The following is a 27,858-nucleotide window of genomic DNA, read 5'->3' on the forward strand; positions in this document are numbered from 1 at the left end:
AGTGGTAACAGCTAATTTAGACCCCATCATTTTGTATGAATAGTTGGGATTATGTTTTCCAATGTGTATTACTTTGCATTTATCAACATTGAATTTCATCTGCCATTTTGTTGCCCAGTCACCCAGTTTTGAGAGATCCTTGTGTAACTCTTCGCAGTCTGCTTTGGACTTAACTATTTTGAGTAGTTTTGTATCATCTGCAAACTTTGCCACCTCACTGTTTACCCCTTTTTCCAGATCATTTATGAATATGTTGAATAGGACTGGTCCCAGTACAGACCCCTAGGGGACACCACTATTTACCTCTCTCCATTCTGAAAACTGACCGTTTAGTCCTACCCTTTGTTTCCTATCTTTTAACCAGTTACTGATCCATGAGAGGACTTTCCCTCTTATCCCATGACAGCTTACTTTGCTTAAGAGCCTTTGGTGAGGGACCTTGTCAAAGGATTTCTGAAATTCTAAGTGCACTATATCCACTGGATCCCCCTTGTCCACATGCTTTTTGATCCCCTCAAAGAATTCTAGTAGATTGGTGAGGCATGATTTCCCTTTACTAAAACCATGTTGGCTCTTCCCCCTCAAATCGTGTTCAGTTACGTGTCTGATAATTCTGTTCTTTACTATGGTTTCAACCAGCTTGCCCAGTGCTGAAGTTAGGCTTACTGACCTGTAATTGCTGGGATCTCCTCTGGAGCCCTTTTTAACACGAGCTGTGTAAACATTCCCACTCAGGCTGGCGCTTGGGGTCTGACACCTCCCTCCGGCCAGGTTTCAGAGCCCAAGCAGTAACCTCTACCCCGCCATTTTCAGCCCCCTAGCGTGAGTCCCAGTCCGTAGACCCAGGCTCTAAGACTTGTTGCCGCTGGGTTTTTTGCAGTGTAGCTGTACCCTCAATTCCCAGCCCTTGGTCTTAAACACTATTTATCCCCCACCCCTTTCCAGAGAAATGAGGTGAAAGCTGGCTAGCCAGGGCCCCAGGCATGGCGAGCAGGGTGTGTTTGAAGTTCCACCCCCATTTCCTACAGACATTGCTGGAGAGCACCCTGCCACTTGGCCGCTCACAAGGTAGGGCTGTGGGCACTGGAGGGGGCACTGCTGCGTGTGTGGGCTTTTGAGGGATGGGGGTGATACAGGGGAACTATTTGAGCATGCGCCAAAATCCCAAGGCAGCAAGCCCTGAAATGAGAGGAATTCGGGTATTGTGAGCTGTGCATCAAGGAGTCCCGGGGGTCTCCTGGGAGCTGGAATTGGAAAAGCCAGACCAGTCCGTTCCATCCACCTGCGGTTGGGACATGGATTGACATCACAATGGGGATGTGCCCAGATCCTGTGCAAACTCTGGCTAAGATCCGAAAGCAGGCCTGCACCGACTTTACAAGGCCAAAGAATAGTTTGCACCTAAATTCAGAGATTTTAAGGTGAGAAGGGACTGCTGTGAGCATCTAGTGAGTTAGCTTGTCCACCTGCATAACACAGGCCAGAGATCTTCCCCCAGGGGCAGCAGGTTTGTATAATTTTTGGTGGTGCACAGAACGGATCCAAGTCCCGCCCCCGCCCTGACACCTGCCTAAGGCTCTGGGTGGGAGTTTGGGTGCTGGGTGCGGGCTCTGGGCTGGGGCAGGGTTGTAGGAGGGAGTGCAGGGTGTGGGCCCTGGGTGGGAATTGGGGTATGGGCTCTGGCTAGGGTCGGGGGTTGGGGTGTAGGAGGGGGTGAGGGATGTGGCGCTTACCGCGGGCAGCTCCCGAAAGCGACCTGCACACCCCTCTGGTAGTGGCTCCTAGGCAGGGGTTGCGGGCGGGGGGGGGAGTCTCTGCACGCTGCTGCCCGCAGGCACCGCCCCAATTGCTCCCGTTGGCCATAGTTCCAATGGCAGAGTCGGCACTTGGGGTGGGGGCAGTGCGTGGAGACCCCCCCGCCCCAGGGGCCGCAGGGACATGCCAGCTGCTTCCGGGAGCGGTGCGCTGGGCGGAGTGAAGGTGGGCAGGAAGCCGCTTTAGCCCCGCTGCACTGCACTTGGGGCCCTTTTAAATCACCCAGGGGCCGCAGGTGGGGCCAGGGAACACTCTGGGGAAGACCCGGCCCCAAACATTGCTGGAGCCTGGCCCCTGGTCCCTGAATATTCCTGGAGCCCGGGCACCAGTGGCCCATATAACTCGCTGCCCCTGCGTCCCTGCACATGGTTTGCTTGCAACCAGCTTACCAAGCGACCCAGATCGCTCTGTCTCGATGACTGTCCTCGGCGTTATTTACCACTCCCCCAGATCTGATGTCACCTGCACCGACATTATTACACCTTCCTCCCAAGGATCCCAAAGCATGTTACAAGCATGAATGAGTCCTCAGGTGAGGCCGGTCAGCACTGTGACCAACATATTGCAGACAAGGAAACTGAGGCACAGGGACGGGACGGGACTTGCCCATGGTCACATGGTGAGGAAATGCTAGTGTTGGAAATAGAATCCAGGGCTCCTGATCTGTCCGCGGGAGTCCAGACACACCGTCCCTGCTGCTCTGCTCATCCCCTGGCACGCCCTTCCAGCGCTGGGAACGGAAGTCTCCGAGCTCCCTGCTCTAGCCACAGCCCGAGCTCAGGGACTCTCTGTTTTGTTGGCAAGAGCTGGAGATAATAATGCCACCCAGTGCAGAACTCAGAACAGCGTCGTGCCCTTCCCTGTGCCTCTGAGCTGGCTAGTCCCAGAGCCCTGCGTCCAGGCCTCTTCAGGTCTCCCCTCACAGGGGGCTTTGTCTCCTCCCAAGAGTCTGTTACTTGTTTGGGATCTTAGATGGCGCTTTCCACGGTAATTTAACCCAAACTGCGGCACTTTGCCTGCACTGAGCTTTGTCTGGGGCCGGATCTACAGGTCTTGGGCTAAGCCACAATCTTTGGGGCTACTCGTAGCCTTTGGCACCCCCCGGGCTCCCTGAGCTAGGCACTGGCAGAGGGAGGGGGGGTGCATGGGCTATGAGGTCAGCTCTGGCATGGTGGAGGGCACTGTCCCAGGACGGGGGAACCCCCCACCCCTCTGTACAGTCTGGAGGGGGGGCTGGTACCGGTGCTCTGGGGTCCCCTTCACTGAGGCCTGTCCAGTGTGTACTGGCAGGGGTTGGGGCTCGCAGCTGGGCTTGGCAGGACCTCGAGGCTAAGGGGCTGGGGCTGCTTTGCCCGGAGTCTCAGCCCTGCCAGGCTTGCGTTGCAGGGGTCCCTGTACATGTAAGGCAAAGCTTCGGGTCCGTAGGTGGGGCCGGCCAGGCTGTTGAAGTTCTCCAGGGCCGGGACCCCGGGCATGGAGGCTGCTGCCACCCCCGGGAACGTGGCCTGTGGGGAGAAGGAACTGAGATTCACAGCATTGAAGAGCTGGAAGCCTTTGCTGGGGAGGGGGCTGGCCTGGAAGCCCTTGGGGGCCCAGCTGTGGTTGGAGTAGCTATTGAAGAGGTCTTCATACGGGCTCCTAGGCAGACCGTTCAGCTGGGGGCCGAGGCCCCCCTTGCACAGCCCAGTCTGCAGGTGCCGCTCCTTCTTCCGCCACTTGGCTCTGCGGTTCTTAAACCAGACCTTGAGAGAGAGAGCGAGAGAATGGGGAGGGGAGCAGAGCCTGCTTTGAGCTCAGTATCACAGCAGCCAACATAGCAGCTGATCTACCTGCCTCCCACTTCTCAGCAGCTTGTGCCGTCCCTGCTTCAGCTACCAGAGACTCATGGGCACCCCCAGCTGGGGGCTGTGTGGTGGGGCTCAGCCCAGCTGCGAGCAGGTGAGCACACATCCCCCAAAGCACCCCCCTTCCCCAGTTGGCAGAGGGGCCAGGCACTGAATGACCCCTGCAGGCTGAATCCCCGTCCCAGCCCTCTCCGGTACAAGCATGGGGCTTGCCTGGGCATTGCAGACATGGTCCCTGCTCGGTGAATAAGGCTCTAGGGATGCCAAGCTGGAATCTTTGCAGCACTACGTGGCCCCATCCAACCTGGTACCAACTTCCTGAGCTCACATCAGCTCTGAATCTGGCCCAAACAGCAGTCCTAGTCGCCCTGGCACCTGGAATGACCCTGGCAGTTTTGTCTCCCTCCGTGACGAATTCCTGTGCCCCAGTACATGGGTCTGTCCCGAACCCAAAGACTCACTCAGCCCTGTGATTAGCTTTTGCCAGTCTCTGCCAGTGCAAGCCCTCCAAGCTGCACATCGGGCAGGGAACGCCCAAGCTCTCTGGCACCAGATGCACTGTGGCAGCATCAAAGGGCTGACCCTGCATGCCACTCGAGCCCCAGGAGACGTGGATAGGAATTGCTTCTTGATGGGACGGGAGTTGCTGAGAGCTGTCCTCCTCCCACCGTTACCAGGCCTGTACGGCAAAAAGTTCCTGGCCCTGCCATCGGCACTTGAAACATACTGGCACCATGTGCATTGCATGCTTCTGTAGTGGAGGACCTGCCAGAGGACAATGGTCTACTACTGCTACCAGCTAATGGAGCGACTCCTTCGGCTGATGCGTGGAATTCTGTGCTGCAGCGCTCTGCTGGAGGCTCTCACACAAACCCCACTCCCCCGAAGGCCCCGCTCTGTAAAGGCTACAGGTGGAGGGGAAGGCAGGCCACAGGCTGAGACTGCCCCCTACTGGAGTGTCTGAGGAGGCTCCTGCTTACCCTGATCCTGGATTCCGCCAGGTTGGTCCAGCCTGCAATCTCCTCCCTGGTGCTCAGGTCTGGGTAGCGGTTGCGCTGGAAGGTGGCCTCCAGCTCCTGCAGCTGCTGGCTGGTGAAGTGAGTCCTTTGCCTTCGCAGCTTCTTCTTGCCCAGGTTCAGCTCCTCTTTGCCACCGGAGCCGGACGACTTGGACCGTGAGTTCTCCCCATTCTTTGCTGCAGAAAGCCGGGGTGGGGGGTCAGCGGGAGAACCACCATGTGGGCCAGCCCAAAGCTAAACACAGGAGGCTCTGCAGTGTGCGCCAAGGAGCCAGGGGTGCTGTCACAGACCCCAGGCCCCTGGGGATGGGGTACGTGTCACGCATCCCTGGGTTCCATTGGCACATACAGCGCTGGAGTGTCCTTCTCGGCCATGACTCATAGACATTAAGGTCAGAAGGAACCACTATGATCGTCTAGTCTGACCTCCTGCACAGCGCAGGCCACAGAATCTCACCCACCCACTCCTGCGATAAACCTCTCACCTATGTCTGAGCTACTGAAGACCTCAAATTGTGGTTTAAAGACTTCAAGGTGCAGAGAATCCTCCAGCAAGTGACCCGTGCCCCATGCTACAGAGGAAGGCGAAAACCCCCCAGGGCCTTTTCCAATCTGCCTTGGAGGAAAATTCCTTCCCGACCCCTGAGCTGAACCCTGAGCATGTGGGCAAGATTCACCAACCAGATACCCAGGGAAGAATTCTCTGTAGTAACTCAGAGCCCACCCCATCTAACATCCCATCACAGCAGGGGTCACTCAGGCCAGTACAGGCTTCGGAGAAGAGGGGGGGCTTGTGGTTATGGAATGAGTCTAAGAGCTGGGTTGTGTCCCCAGCTCTGCCACGGCCTCACTGTGACCCCTCCTCTCTTCTCCTGGACTCCCTTAGCAGGGCCTGAGAGCGAGCGTCCCAGCCTTCTCCTGGGTCAACCTCCCTCTCCCAGAGGCAGGGGTAGGCACACATACGCACACCCCGGAAAGAAGTTATAGCCAGGTCTGTCAATTAATCGCCGTTACCTCAAGCGATAAACGCAAAACAAATTAACTAGATTGAAAACATAGTCACGATTAATCGCAGTTTTCATTGCACTGTTAAACAATAATAGGACACCAATTGAAATGGATTAGAAATACTTTGGATGCTGTTCTACATTTTCAGATATATTGATTTCAGTTATAACACAGGATGCAACGTGTACAGCGCTCACTTTACATTAATTATAAATATTTGCCCAGTAAAAAAAGTTACAGTATTTTTCAATTCACCTCATGCACGTACTGTCGTGCAATCTCTTTATCGTGAACCTGCAACTTACAAATGTAGAATTATTATCTTTTCACAAAACTGCGGTCAAAAACAAAACAACTTAAAACTTTAGAGCCTTCAAGTCCACTCAGTCCTGCTTCTTATTCAGTCAATCGCTCAGACAAACTAGTTTGTTTACAATTACGGGAGATAATGCTGCCTGCTTCTTCTTTACAATGTCACCTGAAAGTCAGAACAAGCGTTCGCATGGCATTGTTGTGACTCTTGTTGCAAGGTATTTAGGAGCCAGATAGGCTAAACGTTCGTATGCCCTGTCATGCTTCGACCTCCGTTCCAGAGGACGTGCGTCCCTGCTAAATTGGAATTGGTGTTTCTATTATTGTTTAACAGCGCGATTAAAACTGTGATTAACCGTGACTATTTTTTTAAGTTCGCAATTACTTGGGATTCCTTTTTCAAATCGTGTGACAGCCCTAGTTGTAACCACAACCCCATGGCTGGCTCTCTAATGCACAGAGGACACAGGGCAGGAGGGCTTGAAAGCCAGCAGCTTTGAAATCAGGCACTTTGGGGATGGGGGCGAGGGAAGAATTGTATCAAAAAGAAGATTGAGAGGTGACTTGATTACAGTGTATATGTACATGGGGGGAAACACCAGGCACTGAAGGACTCTTTCTTCGAGCCGAGAAAGGCAGAGCAAGACCCAGTGGGTGGAAGCTGAAGCCAGACACATTCCAATTAGAAAAGGCACCAATGGTTAATAGTGAGGGGGACTGAACTCCAGCTCTTGATGGAAGCCCGGCTGCCTTTCTGCAAGATGCTTCAGTCAAACACGTCTTTGGGCTGAGTGCAGGGGTATCAGGGCGACGTTCTCTGGCCTGTGCTATACGGGATCAGACTGGATGATTTAATGGTCCCTTTGTAGCAAGCCTCACCCTGGCACTAGCATCAGAGTGCTGTCCTGGGGAGAGAGACGGCCCGTGAGGGCAGCTCGAGCTGAGGAGGGGGCTGGGAATCCCCCCGAAGCTGTTGAAGAAGGAGAAGGATCAAGCTGCTGAGCTGGTGGATTTGGAGTGTGGTTTGGAGGTGAGGTGCTCAAATAAAAGATAAGCAGGAGACTAGAGTAGGGCATGGGAAGTGAGAAGGAGGAAAGAAGGAAAACAGGAAAGGTTTCAGGTCAGGAGAAGCAGAAGAAAGCAGACCTGGGCATGTGAACAGACACGGTTAGAGAAAGGAAGTAGAGGGAAATAAAATCTACAGACGCACCAGAGAGCGTATCTAGGAAAAAACCTGAAATTGGTGAAAAAGGAAATTAATCAAAAAGCTGTTAGGTATAAACAGGACCTAAAAACAGTAAAAGAGATGCCCACCCACAGAGGACCTACGTCCGTGAACAGGGAGAATGACCGTTTGAACAGCTATTGACAGACCAAAGGTGCCTAGTGTACAAACGAGGGGCCACTAGATGACAAAGTCCTGCTCGTGGATGAACTCGGTGCAAAGAGGTACAACCCCAGGAAGCTCGAATGTAAGGAACACGTCAAGGCGAAGAGAAGCAAAGAGCAGGACTGCAAGAGTGGCGCTGGACCTACAGCCAAGGAGATGAAAAGCTGATTCTTCTCTGAAGTGACGCAATCTATTTTGCTGAGTAATCTCTTGTTCTTGTTAGTAACAGTGTCTTTGGTACTAGCTGCGCAGCGCCTACCTGCTCGCAAAGGTTAATGAGTTGTGGATCTAGCTTTGCAGGGACTTGGGCTTTCTCCAGCTCTCGACCTACAGGCTTCCCCCCATGCTCCACAGACGGGTCATTTCCTTCCTCCAGGATGAGGGTGGTTTGAAGCCATTAATTGGCCCTTCTCTGGCTGAGTGACGGTGCAGGTGAGCCGGGGGTCGTGCAGGCAGGATGCCCACATGTGCAGAGGCTCCTAGCGAAGTGGAATGCTCACCTGTGTTCTACGGTTCAACCACTAGGTGGCAATGTGGGTAAAACGCCTCATTTAAATGAACCTCAGACATGTCTGGCAGAGCATTAAAGGATCGAACGATGAACACAGGCGGTGTGTCGAAGCAAGCTCTGAGGCCAGTCCATATCTGGTACAGGACTATGACATGGTGTCAGGAGTAAACTAAGAACAGAAATAGCAGGAAAACAGCAACAAAGGTTGCAAACAGAAGGAACAAAGCAACAAAGGGTGCAGGATCTCACCAGCATGCCTTCAATGCCCCCAAGAGCATCAGCTTTGACAAACCTTCAGAAAGGACAGACTGGAAACAATATTTTGCCAGATTTAGCATTGCTATTCAGCTCCACAAAGAAACTGGATATAGACGCATCATCTTTAATTTATGCTATGGGGAAGCAGGCAGAGCCTATCTTTAAGTGCTTTGACTTTACTGAAGACAGTCACAAAGATGACTGTGAAAGGGTTCTGGCTATATTTGATGCATAATTTATACCTCAGATAAATGGGCTTTGTGAAAGAGCAGGTTTTCACCAGAGAATTCAAGAACGAGGGGGAAATGTTGAATGTTTTATAAGAGCATACATTGGCTGAAAACTGTGATTCTGGGAATGCAAAACATGAAAATATTGGTGACAGGCTGGGCATTGGGTTAACAGATAAAAACCTTTCACAGCAGTTACAGTTGAAGAGAGATTTAACCCTACACACAGCTATACAGGTAGCAAAGCAGTCAGAATTAGTCAAACAGAACAAAGGGCAGGAGCAAATTGAAAAATCTGAAACTATCTGAGAAGCTACAAACAGACACTTGAATGTTAAAAGTCAAGATCATAAAACCTCTGAGGCAAGGAGGGAGAACGCCCAGGCTAAAAGGGACCAATTCCAGTCTACATGCACAAGGTGTGGAAAAAGTCATATCCCAAAAGACAATGCATGTCCAGTCAGAGGCAAACAGTGTAATAAATACGTGAAACATGGACATTTTGTAGTTGTTTGCTGCGTGAAAGCAGTCCGGGAGTTGACTCATATTACAGACAATCAAGAGCCATTATTTCTGGGATTTGTCACTGGTGATGACATAGAGCCTGCCTGGAGAGTGAAATTGAATATTGATGGCAAGACTATTGACTTTAAACTGATTCAGGAGCTGATATCACAGTCATCTCAATCCCTCCCAGAGCTGAAGTCACCTGACACAGCCCTGGCTAGCCCTGGAGGGATTCTGAATTGCATGGGCCGGTTCATCACAGAAATAACCTACAAAGCTATGCATTCAGAGTGTATGTGATCAAAGGACCGTAGACCAACAGCCTTCTGAGCCAGAGCATGGACACCAGGATGGGCCTACTGAGAAAGGTGGAAGAACTTGACAGAGGATTTCAAGGTATTGGACTTTTGAAAGGAGATCCAGTACTAGTCAACTTAAGAGACAAGGCTGTACTTTGCAGTGTAGAGACGCCTCTACCAGAAAGAGACTTTGGAAGAGCCTAGCTTCAGATTCATGTCAATTCAGAGAATCAAAAGGCTCTTATGACGAACACAGGTGGGGTGTAGAAGCAAGCTCTGTAGCCAGTCCACATCTGGTACACTTCGGGAGGCCGGATTTTCTCGTGAGAGCAGGGTCCTGGGAATCAGGATTGTAGGCCCACCTCAGCAGGCTGTTACTCAGAATTCCTGGGTTCTGTGTGCAGTTCTGCTGCTGGCTCACTCTGTGACCTCAGGCATGTCCCGGCCCGCCTCTGTGCCTCAGTTTCCCCAGTTGTGAAATGGCTGATAATAATCCAGCAAAGCATAGGGCTTGGATTGTCTGTGGCTTTCTTTGCAGGATTTGTTACTCTCCCATCCCAAGTCTAGGGCTCAAATGATCCTCAAAGCAAACATGGCAGAGCTTCCCCCTGCAGAAAGGTGTCCCCCTCCCAGGAGCCTAGATCTGCTCTCAATTTAGCCCAAGTTGAGGGGCTTGCAAACTACAGGGAATCTTTCAGCCCAGCCAGGACAGGGGTGGAACCCTAATGATGCCCCTACCTCCCAGGCCAGTGTGGAATGAACCTATCTGTGGGCAGCTGGGAGGGAGTGAGTGCTTTGGGATCCCCAGATGAGAGGGCTGGGACAGAGATGGGCACAGCGCTACTTGAAGTGCCCACCCAGCCCCTGCTGGTGGCCCCTTGGCCATGTCTCAGGGCAAACGGGCTGTCTTCTATTCTATCAGCCTTGCTGTCATCAGGTGCAACCCCGCTGGCTCCAGAGTGGTCACACTAAATCTCACCAAGCTGGGTCTGAGCACAGGGCTGTGTTGGGCTCCCCTCTCCATGGCTCCTTTCACTGGGCACAACGCCCACGGGCAGCACTATTCTCCTGCACCTCTTGCAGCTGCTGCCATCCCTGGCCTGGCTCTGCAGTGCTCAGGCCATGTCCCTGAGCCCGCACTGGGTGGTGGGTGGCAAGAGCAGGGAGGAGTGGGAAGCCAGGGCAGCTAGCACAGAGGAACCCACTGCAGTAGGGAGGAGGCCATGTTAGCTTGGCACCTATGCCTTGATCAGCTAGAAAGTGGATCTCCCACCACCATCAGGGCAGGTGAGAGCACTGGTACTTGGCATTGCAAAGAGCAGCATCTTTGCTAGGCTTGTTCAGAGGAGCGACCCTACAGAATTTGCTTGCCTGTGTCCAAGGGGCTGCCGTAGGGCTTATCGGCAGCAGGAGGCCTAGCCAGATATCCTCAGGGAGAGGTACAGTGAGGGACAGGGCCCAAGAGAAAGGAGAAGAAAAGGAGTGGGGGCATTGTCCTGTTGGCATCGTCCTGTTTGTTGGCTTGTCCCAAGGGACTTGCGTGGGGAGTTTCTAACAATTAGTGTTACTGGTCCCAGTTCGGAAACACTCACTCCAGCCAACCAATCGCTGACTCCAGGAGAGGATTCTACACAAAGGGAGATGTCAGGATTTGGCCCATTAGCAATACAGTCTCTGTTAGTACCCGAGCGACTCCAGCTGGCTCTGCGTTCCATTTCTAGGGCATGATCCTGCTCGCTCTTACCACCAAGGAGGACACATGCTACCACCGGTAACCCCCACAGGTGGAGCCGCTCCTGGTTTGTGTAACAGTCTCTGGGAAGATCTGCCAGGATCGGGCAGTGCCCCAAGGACCTCTGGATGCCAATGGGCACAGGAGTACATAGGAGGACAAGTATCAGGGGGTACCTATCTCAGTCTGTATCCATTAAAACAACAAGGAGTCCGGTGGCTCCTAACAGATTTATTTGGGCATAAGCTTTCATGGGTAAAAAACCACTTCTTCAGATGCAAAGCTTATGCCCAAATAAATCTGTTAGTCTTTAAGGTGTCACTGGACTCCTCGTTGTTTTAATTGGGGGACAGGGATCCCTAGGTTCACCAAAAGAATGTCATGTAAGGTCTCTACGGAAAGCCTGTGTCACTCTGGTCATCATAACCACTGCAGGATGTAGTTACAGATGTTGTGTAAGGAGTTATAGATATACCCAAATATTGTGTACTTAAGGTCTGTGACTAGCGACCAGAAAAGTGTAAAGCAGGTTTTCTGTCAGGCAAGAAATGTTTCTCTATCTGTCTGTTCACATGTAAATCGGTGTAGTGTGGCTCAGAACTGGCCTCCTTTGGCAGTCACCGCTGGGGCTAATGAAGGGCTGTGCAATTTGCAAAGAGAGGAGATTTACAGGAAAAAGTGACCCAGCAGAGGAGAGCCCTATTGAGAAGGACAATGAACATTTGGGGGTATCACTAGAGGGCATGGAGGTTCACCCCCCTTCCTTCCATCTGGGAGGATAAGCTGCCAGCGGGCTTGGTCTTATGAAGGGGGATCTCAGCCAAAGTGGTTGAAAATGCTGGGGAAAGGACTTGGGGTAAACTATCTTGTAGGAGTCAGGGGAATGTCTTGTTAGTTAAGATAGCAGATAGATGGTAGAATCTCCTTCCTTAGAAGTTTTTAAGGTCAGGCTTGACAAAGCCCTGGCTGGGATGATTTAGTTGGGGATTGGTCCTGCTTTGAACAGGGGGTTGGTCTAGATGACCTCCTGAGGTCCCTTCCAACCCTGATATTCTATGATTCTATGATTCTATGAAGATTAGGCCCTGGAAAGCATGTGATGATTTTGTGTTATATGTTTCCCGCATTCTTATTCACAACCACTCGAATCTCTGCTCTTTGCGAATACATTTATTCGTGGTTTCACTGCGCCCGGCTCTCCGTGCTCTATGGTAAGTAGAGCTGGGGCCCTGAGCTGAGTCTTCGGGAAGAGCAGAGCTGAGCGTTCTGCAGTGGCTCAGGGCCTGGGCACTTTGGGGGGATGCTCGGGGGACTCGGGGTTTGTCATGTGCCTCCTGCTACCTGTACAGAGAGCGCGAGGCCGGGGAGGCTGTTCTTGTGCGGCCGGAGGCTGGTGGGGGCAGGCGCTGACCCACAGCAGGCAAAACCTGACGTCTGCTCACAGCCTGTCAGGAGACTCCGGTTAGGAGCGAGCTGCTATCTGCAGCACCCAAGCAAAAGGGCCAGACGACAACGCCAGCTTGGAAGTGGATTGTGATGCTTAAATATGAGGTGGTGTCATAGGCACCCATACACACGACACCCTCATACATGACACATATATACCATGTCCCTATATGTTATCTGGGAGTGCCCCCAAGGCTCAATCATCAAATTGCATTCCTCAATCAGAGTCCCAGACCGAACATTCCCAGGCCCACCATAAGGGGCTAAAAACAAGTAGAAAATAAACTCTGTCCACCAGTCGTACGAGGGAACGTGCGGACTAGGACAGATGGGGCATGAACGTGTGAATGGTAAAGTACGGTGACCACATCATAGAATCGTAGAATCTCAGGGTTGGAAGGGACCTCAGGAGGTCATCTAGCCCCACCCCATGTTCAAAGCAGGACCAAGCCCCACCTAAATCATCCCAGCCAGGGCTTTGTCAAGCCTGACCTTAAAAACCTCTAAGGAAGGAGATTCTACCACCTCCCTGTGCTTCACCACCATCCTAGTGAAAAAGTTTTTCCTAATATCCAACCAAAACTTCCCCCACTGCAACTTGAGATCATTACTCCTTGTTCTGTCATCTGCTACCACTGAGAACAGTCTCTATCCACCCTCTTTGGAACCCCCTTTCAGGTAGTTGAAAGCAGCTATCAAATCCCCCCTCATTCTTCTCTTCTGAAGACTAAACATCCCCAGTTCCCTCAGCCTCTCCTCATAAGTCATGTGTTCCAGTCCCCTAATCATTTTTGTTGCCCTCCGCTGGACGCTTTCCAATTTTTCCAAATCCTTCTTGTAGTGTGGGGCCCAAAACTGGACACAGTACTCCAGATGAGGCTTCACCAATGTCGAATAGAGGGGAACGATCATGTCCCTCGATCTGCTGGCAATACCCCTACTTATACACCCCAAAATGCCATTGGCCTTCTTGGCAACAAGGGCACACTGCTGACTCATATCCAGCTTCTCGTCCACTGTCACCCCTAGGTCCTTTTCTGCAGAACTGCTGCCGAGCCATTTGGTCCCTAGTCTGTAGCGGTCCATGGGATTCTTCCGTCCTAAGTGCAGGACTCTGCACTGGTCCTTGTTGAACCTCATCAGATTTCTTTTGGCCCAATCCTCTAATTTGTCTAGGTCTCTCTGTATCCTATCCCTACCCTCCAGCGTATCTACCTCTCCTCCCAGTTTAGTGTCATCTGCAAACTTGCTGAGGGTGCAATCCACACCATCCTCCAGATCATTTATGAAGATATTGAACAAAACCAGCCCGAGGACCAGCCCTTGGGGCACTCCGCTTGATACTGGCTGCCAACTAGACATGGAGCCATTGATCACTACCCGTTGAGCCCGACAATCTAGCCAACTTTCTATCCACCTTATAGTCCATTCATCCAGCCCATACTTCTTTAACTTGCTGACAAGAATACTGTGGGAGACCGTGTCAAAAGCTTTGCTAAAGTCAAGGAACAACATGTCCACGGCTTTGCCCTCATCCACAGAGCCAGTTATCTCGTCATAGAAGGCAATTAGATTAGTCAGGTGTGACTTGCCCTTGGTAAATCCATGCTGACTGTTCCTGATCGCTTTCCTCTCCTCTAAGTGCTTCAGAATGGATTCCTTGAGGACCTGCTCCATGATTTTTCCAGGGACTGAGGTGAGGCTGACTGGCCTGTAGTTCCCAGAATCCTCCTCCTTCCCTTTTTTAAAGATGGGCACTACATTAGCCTTTTTCCAGTCGTCTGGGACCTCCCCCGATTGCCATGAGTTTTCAAAGATAATGGCCACTGGCTCTGCAGTCACATCTGCCAACTCTTTTAGCACTCTTGAATGCAGCGCATCTGGCCCCATGGACTTGTGCTCGTCCAGCTTTTCTAAATAGTCCCGAACCACTTCTTTCTCCTCAGAGGGCTGGTCACCTCCTCCCCATGCTCTGCTGCCCAGTGCAGTAGTCTGGGAGCTGACCTTGTTCGTGAAGACAGAGGCAAAAAAAGCATTGAGTACATTAGCTTTTTCCACATCCTCTGTCACTAGGTTGCCTCCCCCATTCAGTAAGGGGCCCACACTTTCCTTGGCTTTCTTCTTGTTGCCAACATACCTGAAGAAACCCTTCTTGTTACTCTTAACATCTCTTGCTAGCTGCAACTCCAGGTGTGATTTGGCCTTCCTGATTTCATTCCTACATGCCCGAGCAATATTTATATACTCTTCCCTGGTCATTTGTCCAATCTTCCGCTTCTTGTAAGCTTCTTTTTTGTGTTTAAGATCAGCAAGGATTTCACTGTGAAGCCAAGCTGGTCACTTGCCATATTTACTATTCTTTCTACACATCGGGATGGTTTGTCCCTGTAACCTCAATAAGGATTCTTTAAAATACAGCCAGCTCTCCTGGACTCCTTTCCCCCTCATGTTATTCTCCCAGGGGATCCTGCCCATCAGTTCCCTGCGGGAGTCAAAGTCTGCTTTTCTGAAGTCCAGGGTCCGTATCCTGCTGCTCTCCTTTCTTCCCTGTGTGAGGATCCTGAAGGCAAGCACAGGGCTGGCATTGCAAACACACCCACGTTCCTGAGACATGCTAGGCACAGGACACGCACGCAGACACACTCCAGAAGGGTGGTACCACAACACCCCTAGTGGTGTAAACACACTCCCTGAAGATGACACAAGGACACGCTGACCCCCCTGCTTAACGACAAAATCAGGATGACAGCGTGAGGGATGGAGATGTTCTGATCAGTCCAACATGTACAGGGTAAAGGGTGGTAATTGACCACGTCAGGGGGGCAACACGTAACTTGTTGGTGTCAGAGTATAGGAAGGAGCCTCAGAGGGAGCCTTTGGCCAGCCTGGCGGGGAAGGGAAAGTCCCGCCATTCACTGAGCTGGGTCCATTGCAACGAGCATGCATGTGCAAGTGTAACTGCAGACATTGAGCTGGGGAGCTAGGACCGTGCTTCGTCGGCAATAAACCTGGCCGGGTGCCTTCCCTACAAAACCAAGCCTTGGGGTCTTATTGGGCAGTGCGTTTGGAGCCTGCTGTCTGGCCAGGGCCAGTGCCGCACGCAGAGAGAACACACACATGCAGCCAACAACTAAGAACAGTGAGGTGCCCCACAACCCTGGGCACCCCGGGAAGCATCACACCAGCCCTGACCCTGGGAGGAGTGGAGTCCTTTTATCGGCGTGCTGTCTGCTTGGGTTGCAATGGACTTAGGGGGAATGTTGTTTAAACCAGAATGAAAGCATCCCAGCAGCCGCTAAGGGAACTTCCGGCTTATGCAGCACACCTGCCTTCGGGGCGGGCCCCCGAAGGAAAAACCTGCCTTTTCCAGATCTCGCCTTGAAAGGAAAAGTAAAAAATGTACAGAGATCGGGGCCTTAGGGTGAACTTCCCAAGGAGTTTGTGTTCTGCTATTTCTCTGTTCCAACTATTACTAACCACTAGGACTGCTGGTTATGTGTCTTCTGCAAAAAAGGAAAAGAAAGAAATTTTTTTTTCCAAATATGTTCCTGGATTTTTTTAAAATTCTCCAAACGAAAATGTTCCACAATGGATGTCCTTTCGAAAAGGGACTCGTTTTCAGCCAGAAGTAAATGTTGAAGGAAAACATTTAAGCCGGTCTAATAATAAGGCCTGGCTTTCCCGGGGGAGCGACATTAACCAACACAAGGTCCCGGTGCCTCTTCTCCCAAACGACTCCAGCCTGAGACCCGCTCAGCGTGGCCGGCCTCTTCACAGCCCATCACGGCAGCACCCACATGGGGGATTCATGCTGAACCCACAGCCCCTGGGATCAAAGGCAAAGTGTGGCCGGGGGGGAGCCTTTGCCATTCTGCTTCCATTACACTTTGAAGCCTGGGTTGAGCTTTTAAAGGAGGCGCGGTGCCAAACTGCCTTTCAATGACAAAGGGCCCTGGGTGCCTAAAGCCCACAGGCCTGGTGCTTGTACCAAACTGACAGTTTCCACTGGGGATGGGATTTTATAGCGCTGTAGGTACCAGTACAGCTCCTGGTGTGGGCAGGATTATCCTGGCCTATGGTGCCGTCCCCCGCCCTCGGTGCAGAGGAACGAGTCTCCCGGCATAGCCCCCTGCTAAGAGCATGCACTAGGAGTTGTGTATCATCACAGCTGTACAGCAGGGTCCTAACGGCCCCATTGAAACAGCCTCAGCGGCCGGAGCCTCAGCTGGTGTCAATGGAGCGATGCTGATTTCCACTCTGGCCCAAGCCGCGCCGTGAACCTGCAGTTTCACAGGTTTCCTTTGCTCCCTTGCCTGCCTCGTCTGCATTAAATGAAACCCGGAGGGGTCGGGCTTCTCTTGGAGTGGGGTTGGGGCTTTCCAGGCCAAGGGAAGGCAGCCGGAGCTCTGCGGTGCAAACCAAGCACTCCACGTTACCGGCCCAGCCAGGAGCGTGCTGGTGACTTGACCTCCCTGCGGGACAGGTTGGGGACAAGCACTCTGTGCACGGAAACACGGACGGCTCCTGTCGATGTATCACGTCTTATCATTGCACCGCACGGCTCCCCCAGCCCGGAGAGAGCACCCCCCATCCCCAGGGGTTCAGTCCCAGTCACTGCCAGGAGCTCTCTCCCCAGCCCCAGTCCCCACAGCCCTGAGCACGTCCCGTGCTCCTTACCTCCACGCTCCTTACCTCCACGCTCAGTGCTGGGGAGGCCCGCTGAGGGCAGCCCAGGGGCGCTCCCACCCGCGCTCTGCCGCAGCGCCGACATGCTCCCCAGTCCTGGGCACTGCCCTCCCGGAAAGCCCAATGCTTGGGAGAGGAATCCGGTGGGCCGGCTGCCGGTCCCGGAGGGCCTCAGGCGCTGAGCTGATGTGCCGGGGGGAGGAGATTAGCCGACGACTGACATGGCACGGGTGGTGTGAGCCATCCACAGGGATCCCTCCACGCCCGCCAGTTATCTGACAGACACAGGGCGGCCCCTCTCTGGGGAATAAATAAACCGAGTGCCGCCAGCCGCTGGCCGGAGGGATCGGGTTCCCTGACCCCACTCGCCCCCCAACGCCACGTGCGGCTTGTTAGAAGCTATCTGGCTCCCCGTGGCCTGGCAATTTAGCCTGAGCGCCCCCCCGCTTCCCCATTGATTTCCCTTTCCCAGGAGAGCTGGAGTGCCGGGGAAGGAGGCAGGATGGGGAAGTGTGTCGGGTGTCAGGGACAGCTGAGGGCGAGCTAACCAGGTGCCAATCAGGGAGGGTCTTGGCATGCTGGGGAAGTGGGACATGAGGACGGACGAGGGGACAGCAGCTGGGAGTCGGCGGCTGACTCCTTGCCAGTGCTCAGCCCTTTGGTGCGACGGGGCAGAAACTCACGCAAAAGGGGACTGTCCCCTGCCTTTACTGCTGGTGTGGCAGCCAGGGGCGCACCGCGGAGCACCCTCAAATCCCTCTGGCTGCGGTGAGAGCGGAGCGTGTCCAGCCCTGGGCAGGATCAGGCCCCTCGTCTGGCCTGTGCTGGTGTTGCTCCAGCCAGGAGTCAGGTTCGCTCCCTCCAGCACCTACCTGCTGTGCTGACCCGCTGGCTAGTCGGCTGCTGGAGAGCACTTTGGTTCGTTATTTCATTACGAAATACACTCCGGAGACCAAAGGCCCCGTGTCAGCCAGGTTTCTGACTCTGTTCTGTACGATCCCCGTCCCCGAAGAGCTCTGGCCCGCAGTGCTGTTCCATTCACCTTCGGCAGAAGGTGGCTCCCCCAAGCGCCACCTCGAAAGCCAGCCTTTTATGCCCTCCCTGTTCACCCGGAAAAGGCCCCAGGTCCGTCGTTTGAAATGGAACGTAGTTAATCACCTTTGTACCTTGTCTGTTTCTAGTACTGAGGGCACCCCTTTCTCTCTGGTTCTGAACCCAGCATCCATCTAGGTCGTGACGCCCCCTTCCCTGTGTTCTGAGACAGGCATGACAGGGACTAAGGGGCATGCAGGCCTCGCCTCGGTTTCTGAGGACAGCGGCTTGCTTGCTGCCCTGGGGAAGTGAGATCGCCTGTCCTGTTACACGCAGGTTTCTATCTGCTCAGGCCAAGGCTGACTGCAGCCACAGCGAGGTGTTCTGGAAGACTTGCCATAATTGGACAGGGGTGTAACGAAGGTACAGGCCAATCTGGGCGAGAGAACTGCTATGCTAATACTTAATAATATACACGCTTAACCACTTGGAGAACCTACACTGTGTCTATGCTAGCCAGCGTCTATTAGCCAACACTTTGTCGTCGGGTTATCAGTCCATTTCGGGGACACCCGCAGCCTGAGTACCCAGGGCAGCCTGCCCACCCCTGTCGAGCTCAGCCTGATGTCCCACAGATCTCTGCAGCAGCCCCACGGCTGGGTCTCCCTCGAGGGATGAACAGAAACTGCCCCATTTGCTCCCAGGGATGCAGACCTGCCCCCGATCAGCTGAGATGTTACTCGGGGGTGTAGGGAGAGCTTAGATGGGGAAGATCACATGCAGACCCTCCAAATCCTACCTGCCCCACAAGGACATCCCTTGGTTGACACCTTGTATCATGGGCTTTCCTGCACTGCTATTCGACATGCTGTGTTCTGTCCGGCTGCTGCTCCACCCAAGAGGTGGCTACCTTTCACAGATGCTGGGGGAGAGACTCTGCGAAGCGCCATGAAAACTCAGGGCAGGAGGTTCTAGGAATGGAGACATTGCAGATGATGGATTGTGGGGTCCCTGGAGGTTAGAGTGACCCGACAGCCAATGTGAAAAATCGGGACAGGGGGTGGGGGGTAAGAGGAGCCTATATAAGAAAAAGACCCAAAAATCGGGACCGTCCCTATAAAATCAGGACATCTGGTCACCCTGGAGGTGGAGCTCTGGGGCTCTTGATGTTCATGAACAAGGCCATTGAGGGTGAAGCAGGAAGGATGCTTGTCCCAAAGGTGGCTTTATGGGAATAAACTGGCAAATTGCTGCTCCTCCAGCACGGGCCCTCCGGGACATCCCCACACTGCCTGCAGAGAGCCCCTGCCGTTCTGCAGGAGAACCCCAGCAGTTACAGAAAGGGTCCGGTCTCTCCGCTGTGCCTGGTGACTGGCCATTCTGTCCTGGAGGCTGCCGGAATTGCCCAGCTCTGTAGGGATGGACAATGACCTCGGGAGTGTTTGCAAAGGGTGGTGCAGTGGTCTGGGCACGAGCATGGGCCTCGGGACACCCCAGGTGCAGTGCAGGACTCCCTTGGCCACAGGCTTCCTTGGGCAACTTCTGAGCGTCTGTCTGCGCTGCAGAAAGTGGTGTTCTGACCTGAGCCAAGAGCCACGCTGCTGGGGCCTCCTGCTATTCTAACCCAGGTAAGATCACCCCTCTTCTGGCTGTGCAGACAGACCTCTCAGCGTGGCCTCAGCTCCCATCCGCACCATGGGGTATAGCCCTGCCCTGCCACTCGGGTGTGAGGCGCTCGTTACTACAGGGGCCAGAGAAGGGTTTGGCTGGAAGAAAGGCAGGCCAATGGTTTCAGGCCTGCTGTAGTTTGGGGGTGGCCAAAAGGCTTAGCCAGGTGTGTCTGGCTGGTGTGAAATGAGCTAGCTTGGTCTCGGTCCTGTGTCTAATGGGCAAGGGTCCAGGTCAGCCCCCAGCCCCACGCCTGGGCCCGGCTCTTCCCTCAGCAGGCAGGATGAGGACTGATGGGTCCCCTCATTCCCCTGCGCTGGAAAACACTGGTGGGGGGGCAGTGCCTGCTTGGGGGGGAGCTGGAGGATGTCACCCCCAGCTGTCAGGCCAGTACCAGGGGAAAAACCTTGGAACCCTGTAGGGAAATCCCTGAAACTGACCCAGAAGATGAGCGAGCCCCTTGTAGATTCCCTACTGTCCCCCCCAAGCCCTGGGGGCACAGGCTGCACCCCACTTAGTGCACTGACTGGCTCTGTGTAGCCGGGGCCTAGGGATGTACAGAGGAGCTGGGCTTGACTTCCCCGTCCCTGTGCCAAGGGGTTGGGGTGCGGGAGGGGGTGTGAGCTCCGGCTGGGTGTGTGGGCTCTGGGGTAGGACCAGGGATGAGAGGTTTGGGGTGCAGAAGGGGGCTCAGGGCTGGGTCAGGGAGTTGGGGTGTGGGCGTGGTGCGGGCTCCAGGAGGGAGTTTGGGTGTAGGAGGGGACTCCGGGCTGGGGGAGGGGGGCAGGGTTCAGAAGGGGGTGCGGGGTCCCAGGTCCCGGCGGCGCTTCAGGTGGTTTCCAGGAAGCGGCCGCCAGGCCCCTGCAACCCCAGGCACATGGGTGGCCAGGGAGACGCCGCACGCTGCCCGCAGGCCCACAGCTCCCGTTGATTGCAGTGCCCAGCCAATGGGAGCTGCGCAGCCGGCTCTTGGGGCAGGGACAGTGCACGGAGCCCCCGTGGCCCCCCATGCGCCTGGGGCCGCAAGGCCCTGCTGGCTGCTTCTGGGAGCCGCGCGGAGCCAGGGCAGGTAGGGAGCCTGCCTTAGCCCCGGGCCCCCGCTGTGCCGCCGACCCAGGTGTTCCGGTGGGATGCCGGACCCCTGGCAGCCCTCGGGGCACAGCCGCAGCCGAGAGCCTGTGAGGAGCGGGGGCAGTTCAGGGCGGAGCAGCACGGATGAGCAGGGTCTGAGGGACCAACCCGCCCAGTTTGGCTGGGTGACTGGGGGGGGGCAGGCCGACAGCCTGCGAGTGCCTCACCTGGGGGGCACCAGGAGGGATTCTTGCGGGGGTTGGCAGCGGGGGGGCCTCACCCCGGGAACACTGAGGCGGCACCCAGGGCCAGGGAGATCAGTCTGAGTGCGGAATCGTCCGCCAGGCTGGGCGCAGCTCTGGAGGGCAATCCTGCAGGGTGCCTGGGGGCTGCGCTAAGCCCGGGGTGGTTTGCGGGCCCTGGCCGCCACTCAGCTCCAAACCCCCCCCCACACACACACACACACACCCACAGTCTCGGGCACGGGCTCCTTCACGTCTTGTCTCCACAGAGGCGGCCGGCCCTGGAGCCCGGTTTGCGGAGGGTTCCCAGCAGGTTGCTCTCTCAGCTGTTCCAGCTGTCTGTAGATTCCAGCGTGGAGTCTGTCTCCCCACAGCTGCTGGGGGGGGAGGCCCCGAGAGGGCTGTGGGGGTGCCAGGACGTCACTGATCTGCTGTGGACACTTGGCAAATGGAGGGAGGTAACAGGAGAGGGGGAGGGGGAGGGTAAAACTCGGGGTTTGGGGGCAAGGGTTAGGGTGAAGTATTAACAATCAAATAATAACTCAATGCACTTCAGTCTGAGGGTCCCGAAGCAGGGCACAAATACCAGGCGCACCACGGCACAGGCTCCCCGGCAGGAAGCCAGTGTCCTGTGGCATGGCCTGTTTCTGAGTCACTGACAGTCTGGAGGAAAGTGAACCTGAATGCTTATGGATCAGAGTCCTCATTGGTAAAGCACAAGATGTGGTACTAGCTGGTGTCTGCTACCGACCGCCAAATCCCACGAGGGAACAGGATAACTGCTTCCTTGTGTACCGATCGACGATGTATGGTAGGAAAAAAAAACCCCAGTGTTATTCTGGTGGACTTCAATGTGAGTTACGTATGCTGGGAGCTCATGCTGCCAGTACGAGAGCATCCTTGGAATGTCTAAACTTTATAGATGACACTTTCCTAACTCAAAAAGTGCGGCATCCAACATGGGGGAATTCACTGTGACTCGTAGACCCTAAGGCCGGATGGGACTATTATGATCATCTCATCTGACCTGCACATTGTAGGACACGGAACCTGGCCCACCCACTCCTCTAACAAACCCTAACCTCTGGCTGAGTTCCTGACGTCCTCAAATCTTGCTTTAAAGACTTCAAGTTTACAGAGAATCTATCATTTACTCTACTGTAAACCCGCAAGTGACCTGTGCCCCATGCTGCAGAGGAAGCGAAAAACCACCAGGGTCTCTGCCAATCTGACCTGGGGGGAAATTCCTTCCCGACCCCAAATCTGGTGATGAGTTAGACCCTGAGCATGTGGGCGAGATCCACCAGCCAGACAGCTGGGAAAGAATTCACTGGAGTAACTCAGAGCCTGCCCCATCTCGTGTCTTATCTCTGGCTGTTGGAGATATTTGCTAATATCAGTCGAGGATGGGCCGTTGTAGGCAGCACCACCATCCCATCCCCTCCATACATGTATTAAGCTCAGTCTTGAATCCAGTCAGTTTTTTTGCCCCCACTGCTCCCCTTGGGAGGCTGTTCCAGAACTTCACTCCTCTGATGGTTAAAAACCTTCATCTAATTTCAAGACTAAACTTGTTGATGGCCAGTTTGTAGCCATTTGTTCTTGTGCCAACATTGGCCCATAACTTAAATAGCGCCCCACTCTGCCTGCTGCTTAGCTCTCTGATGTATTTATAGAGAGCAATCGTATCTCCCCTGTTAGGCTAAACAAACCAAGCTCTTTGAGTCCCCTCTCATAAAACAGGTTTTCCATTCCTCGGATCATCCTAGTCGCCCTTCTCTGCACCTGTTCCAGTTTGAATTCATCTTTCTTAAATACAGAGCCCAGAACTGCGCACAGTATTCCAGATGAGGTCTCGCCAGTGCTTTGCATAATGGTACTAACGCTTCCCTCTAGCTACTGGAAATACCTCGCCTGAGGCAACCTAGGGCTGCATTAGCCTTTTTCACAGCTTGTCACAGAGTCACCGGGCGATGCTCTGGAACTGCTCCCTACGAAGCCAGTCAGGACTCTGGGGGAGCCTCCTCTCTGGGAGCAGCCTGTCTGCAGGACACACAGCTCCCCCGGCTTCCACCTTCTTGGTCTGACCCCAGAGCATTCAGCATCCTCTGCCCCTCCGTGCGCTTCCCACAGCGAGTACGCCCAGGCGGGGTCCTGGGGAAGCCATAGGGTCCTGCCCCCAAACTCTGCAGTCAGGCGGGACTCTCAGCCAGCCAGTAAAAGAGAAGGTTTATTAGACGACAGGAACATGGTCTAACACAGAGCTTGTAGGTGCAGAGACCAGGACCCCTCAGTCAAGTCCATCTTCGTGGTGGAGGCAGGGAGGCCAGAGGTCCATCTGGCCCTCCCTCCATTTCCCCAGCCAGCTCTCAACTCCAACTCTCTCTCCAGCCATCTCCCTGGCTCCTCCTCCAACCTTTGTCTTTCCCCCCCCTCCCCCGGGCCAGGAGGTCACCCGATCCCTTTGTTCTCCAACACCTTTAGTTAAAAGAAAAGGAGGACTTGTGGCACCTTAGAGACTAACCAATTTATTTGAGCATAAGCTTTCGTGAGCTACAGCTCACTTCATCGGATGCATTCCACTGAATGCAGTGAGCTGTAGCTCACGAAAGCTTATGCTCAAATAAATTGGTTAGTCTCTAAGGTGCCACAAGTCCTCCTGTTCTTTTTGCGAATACAGACTAACAGGGCTGCTACTCTAACACCTTTAGTTGGCACCTTTACAGAGGAGGGGCCCAGGCCATCAGTTGCCAGGAGACAGGGTGTCGGCCATTCTCTGTGTAGACGCCATCACACTGGCCCTCTAAGGCTCTGCAACAATCACACAGCTTATCCCACCAAATAGAGACTTAAGAAATGCATAGGGGAAACTGAGGCACCCACACAGTATTCAGAGAGAACATTAAGAACCGTCCCACTTCGTCACATAGCTGCAAGACATTGGTGGCTCAGTCATCCTGTGATCGACCAGTACACCCAGCTCTTTCTCCCCCTCTGTCACTTCCAATTGATACGTCCCCAGTTTATAGCAATAATTCTTGTTAGTCCCTAAATACACAACCTTGCACTTTGCACTATTAAATTTCATCCCATTTCTATTACTCCAGTGTTCAAGGTTGTCCAAATCTTGTATGATATTCCGGTCCTCCTCTGGATTGGCAATAGCTCCCAACTTTGTGTCATCCGCAAATTTTATTAGCACACTCCTCGTTCTTGTCCCAAGGTCATGAATAAAAATAAATAAGATCGGTCCCAAGACTGATCCTTGAGGAGCTCCACTAGAAACCGCCCTCCAGCCTGACAGTTCTCCTTTCATTATGACCCATTTAAGTCTCCCCTTTAATCAGTTCATTACCCACCTTTTGATTCTTGGATTAATCCCCATTTTCTTCAATTTAACTAATATTTTCCCATGTGGAATTATATCAAATGCTCTAGTGAAATCCAAGTAGATTAGATCTACTGAATTTCCTTTCTCTAGAAAATCAATTTGCTTCTCAAAGAAAGAGATCAGTCTGGTCTGGTGCCTTTTGTAAAACCAGGTTGGCTTTTATCCCCATTAATGATTATCTCTATGTCCTTAACTACACCTTCTTTCTAAATTTGTTCCAAATCCTGGCATACAGTTGAGGTCAAACTAATGGGCCTGTAGTTTCCCGGATCACTTCCCCCCCCCCGCCCCTTCTTAACTATAGATACTATATTTACAATTCTCCAGTCATAGATACGATGCCCGAGTTTATGGATTCATGAAAAATCCTTGCTCTTTGGATTGCGATTTCATGTGCCAGTTTCTTCAGTGTTCTTGGATGGAGACTATCCAGGCCTTCAGTTTGGCCCTATTGTGCTAAGTTTGGATATGTTAATTTCCAGTTGAAGAAAATCGTTGTTGCCCGTGACCCAACAGAGCTGGGAATGAGGGGTTCAGGGTGTGGGAGGGGACTCTGGGCTGGGGTATGGGGTAGGGGTGCGGGAGGGGGTCAGGGGTCTGGGCTGGGGGTGGGGCCAATGGGAGTGCGGAGCCGGTGCTTGGGGTGAGGGCGGGGCACGCGGAGCCTTGTGGCCCCCTGCCTCGGAGCCGGACTTGCTGCTGGCCGCTTCTGGGGCGCAGCCTGGTGTTGGAGCAGGTAGGGACTAGCCTGTCTTAGCCGCCGGGACTGACCAGAGCCGCCGGGACCCAGTGCCTTGCATGCCGCCACCCAGTACGGTCACTACCCGAACTTTGAAAACCACTGATCTACGCTGCAATTAAATGCCCTGCTGGCCTGGCTCTAGTGGACGGGGGCTGTAACATTCCTGTGTAGACATTTGGGCTCTGAGTCCCTTCTTCCTCCGGGGTCTCAGAGCTTGAATCATAGAATCTCAGGGTTGGAAGGGACCTCAGGAGGTCATCTAGTCCAATCCCCTGCTCAAAGCAGGACCAATCCCCAATTTTTGCCCCAGATCCCTAAGTGGCCCCCTCAAGGATTGAACTCACAACCCTGGGTTTAGCAGACCAATGCTCAAACCACTGAGCGATTCCTCCCACAGCTTGGGTTCAGCTGGCCCAGACACAGCCCCACAGCGAGCCCCAGTCACCCCTCCCAGCAAGTGGGACACAGCAGCTGCCCCCCTAGGTATCTGTGCAGGCCAGTCCCTCCCTGCAGGAGGGGCATGTGGGTTTGGGGCGTGTCTCTATCAGTGCATCCAGGGGCAGTGCCCTGGGGCTGGTCCGGTCTTCGCCACTGGGGTGGCCCCACCCAGTCAGCAGGGCACATCAGGAGCCACGCCTGCGGCCAGCCATCAGTGTACCGAGCGTGACACTTCGCCCGCCGGACTCTGCAGAAAGGAATTGGGTCATATGGACTCATGGTCCAGGGGCCTGGCAAGAGGAAACACATAGCTTCACTAGCACGGGTGTTCCTATAACAGAAGAACTAGTCCCTGACTATGGTAATCTCCCTCATGCCCATCTACAGACCCTTTATGCTTCAAGTAAAGGATAACTTGGAAACGATAGAAGGACGTTAATTTTTAAGGGCACCTCCCCAATGTTTTATTTGTGACACACACTCATACAAACAACACATTGTATTACAGTGCACAATCATTTGTGGGATTATTGGCGTATACAAGACACTCTTTATTGATTTGCTGTGTAATCCGGAACACTGGCCACCGAACGAAGGACAGGGGGTCACGCTGTATGTGACATGCTAACATATTTCCTCTCAACCGGCTTTGGGACAAATCTGGGACTCAGTGCAGGTGAGAAAACTTGAAACGAAGAACACTCGAAAATCTCTTGGTTAGCAGGATGGGAAAATAGGGAGTGATCAGTTTCTGCAGCACAAATTACATTTTATGCAACCTGACCATCTTAACATTAAAGAGCTATAATTATGCAAAGTGTGGGCCATTAATGGTGGCTTAGGATCTCGCTGGCTCCCGTTAACTAGAACAATTGGCTGTAAATGGCTCTGTTTACTTGTAAGCTGTCCTGTGTTCTTGTGAGTCAGGCCGGAAAGAATGGAGGCTGGGGTCTCACAGGACATGTAACCATGTCACCTGGTACTGGAATCCATCTTAAACCTGGTGCTTTTCCATTTAGAAGAAGGGTGGGGACCCAGAGAGACAAAAGATTCCTGCCTGGTGCCAAAGCTATAAAAGGGGGTGGAACAGAACAAAGGAGCTGGAACTAACAAGGACTGTACCAGGGGAAAGGATTGGGACCAGATTAGGAAGGAATCTAGTCTGTGAAAGAAGCTTATTGGAACACCTCTGAGGGTGAGATTTATCTTTATTCAGTTTTTTAAATGTATTAGGCTTAGACTTGCGTGTTTTGTTTTATTTTGCTTGGTAACTTACTTTGTTCTGGCTGTTATTACTTGGAACCACTTCAATCCTACTTTTTATACTTAATAAACTCTCTTTTGTTTATTAATTAACCCAGAGTAAGTGATTAATACCTGGGGGAGCAAACAGCTGTGCATATCTCTCTATCAGTGTTATAGAAGGCGGACAATTTATGAGTTTACCTTGTATAAGCTTTATACAGAGAAAAACAGATTTATTTGGGGTTTGGATCCTATTGGGAACTGGGTGTCTGGATGCTGGAAATAAGTGACTTGCTGAGCAGTTTTTGGTTATAGTTTGCAGCTTTGGGGGCGTGGATCAGACCTGGGTCTGTGTTGCAGCAGGCTAGTGTGTCTGGCTCAACAAGGCAGGGTTCTGGAAGTCCCAAGCTGGCAGGGAAAATGGGCTCAGAGGTAATTCCAGCACATCAGGTGACAGCTTCAAGGGGGTCTCTGTGACCGAACCGGTCACAATATTAAAGTTATATATTTAAACATAAGTGTCAGGAAATGTTCACATTAAGATTCCCATAACATTAATCTGTCCACACTGCATATATTGTCTATTAAAGCATATGTTTAAACAACTGTAACTAGTCATTAAGCATTTCCTCCCACCCCTTAGCAGGAGGGTGGCCCCTCGCACATTTCCAGAATGCCAGACATTCTGGTACATTCTGGTACTTCCACTGCCATATTTGCTATTCTTTCTGCACATTGGGATGGTTTGTTCCTGCCCCCTCAATAAGGCTTCTTTAAAATACAGCCAGCTCTCCTGGACTCCTTTCCTCCTCAGATTAGCCTCCCAGAGGATCCTGCCTATCATTTCCCTGAAGGAGTCAAATCCTGAATTCTAGCTCCAGGCAAGCAGCACACTTCTCAAGTTTCCTGGTCTGGATGGCAGAGGGATGATGCCGTTCCCCTTAGTAGGGAGTCCCCAACCACCACCACCCAT

The 27,858-nt window shown here is 53.1% G+C and overlaps 1 protein-coding gene across 1 annotated transcript; it reads right to left on the reverse strand.

The window, feature by feature from the left end:
- Positions 1-3,074: 3,074 nt before the first annotated feature.
- Positions 3,075-17,141, reverse strand: LOC102947119 (pituitary homeobox 3). Its single transcript, XM_007070764.2, has 3 exons — positions 17,063-17,141; positions 4,640-4,854; positions 3,075-3,557 (listed from the first exon to the last, which is right to left on the reverse strand). The coding sequence occupies exons 1-3, from the start codon at positions 17,139-17,141 to the stop codon at positions 3,075-3,077; spliced, it is 777 nt and encodes a 258-aa protein (XP_007070826.2).
- Positions 17,142-27,858: the final 10,717 nt, after the last annotated feature.

This window comes from Chelonia mydas, chromosome 26 (assembly GCF_015237465.2).
Source record: "Chelonia mydas isolate rCheMyd1 chromosome 26, rCheMyd1.pri.v2, whole genome shotgun sequence".
Classification (NCBI taxonomy): domain Eukaryota; kingdom Metazoa; phylum Chordata; order Testudines; family Cheloniidae; genus Chelonia; species Chelonia mydas.

Coding starts and splice junctions, on each gene's coding strand:
- LOC102947119 (XM_007070764.2), bottom strand. CDS start 17,141: ATGTCGGCGCTGCGGCAGAGCGCGGGTGGGAGCGCCCCTGGGCTGCCC. Junction 4,855..17,062: donor CCCCAGCACTGAGCGTGGAG/GTAAGGAGCGTG, acceptor GGCTTTCTGCAG/CAAAGAATGGGGAGAACTCA. Junction 3,558..4,639: donor TGGCGGAATCCAGGATCAGG/GTAAGCAGGAGC, acceptor CTCTCTCTCAAG/GTCTGGTTTAAGAACCGCAG.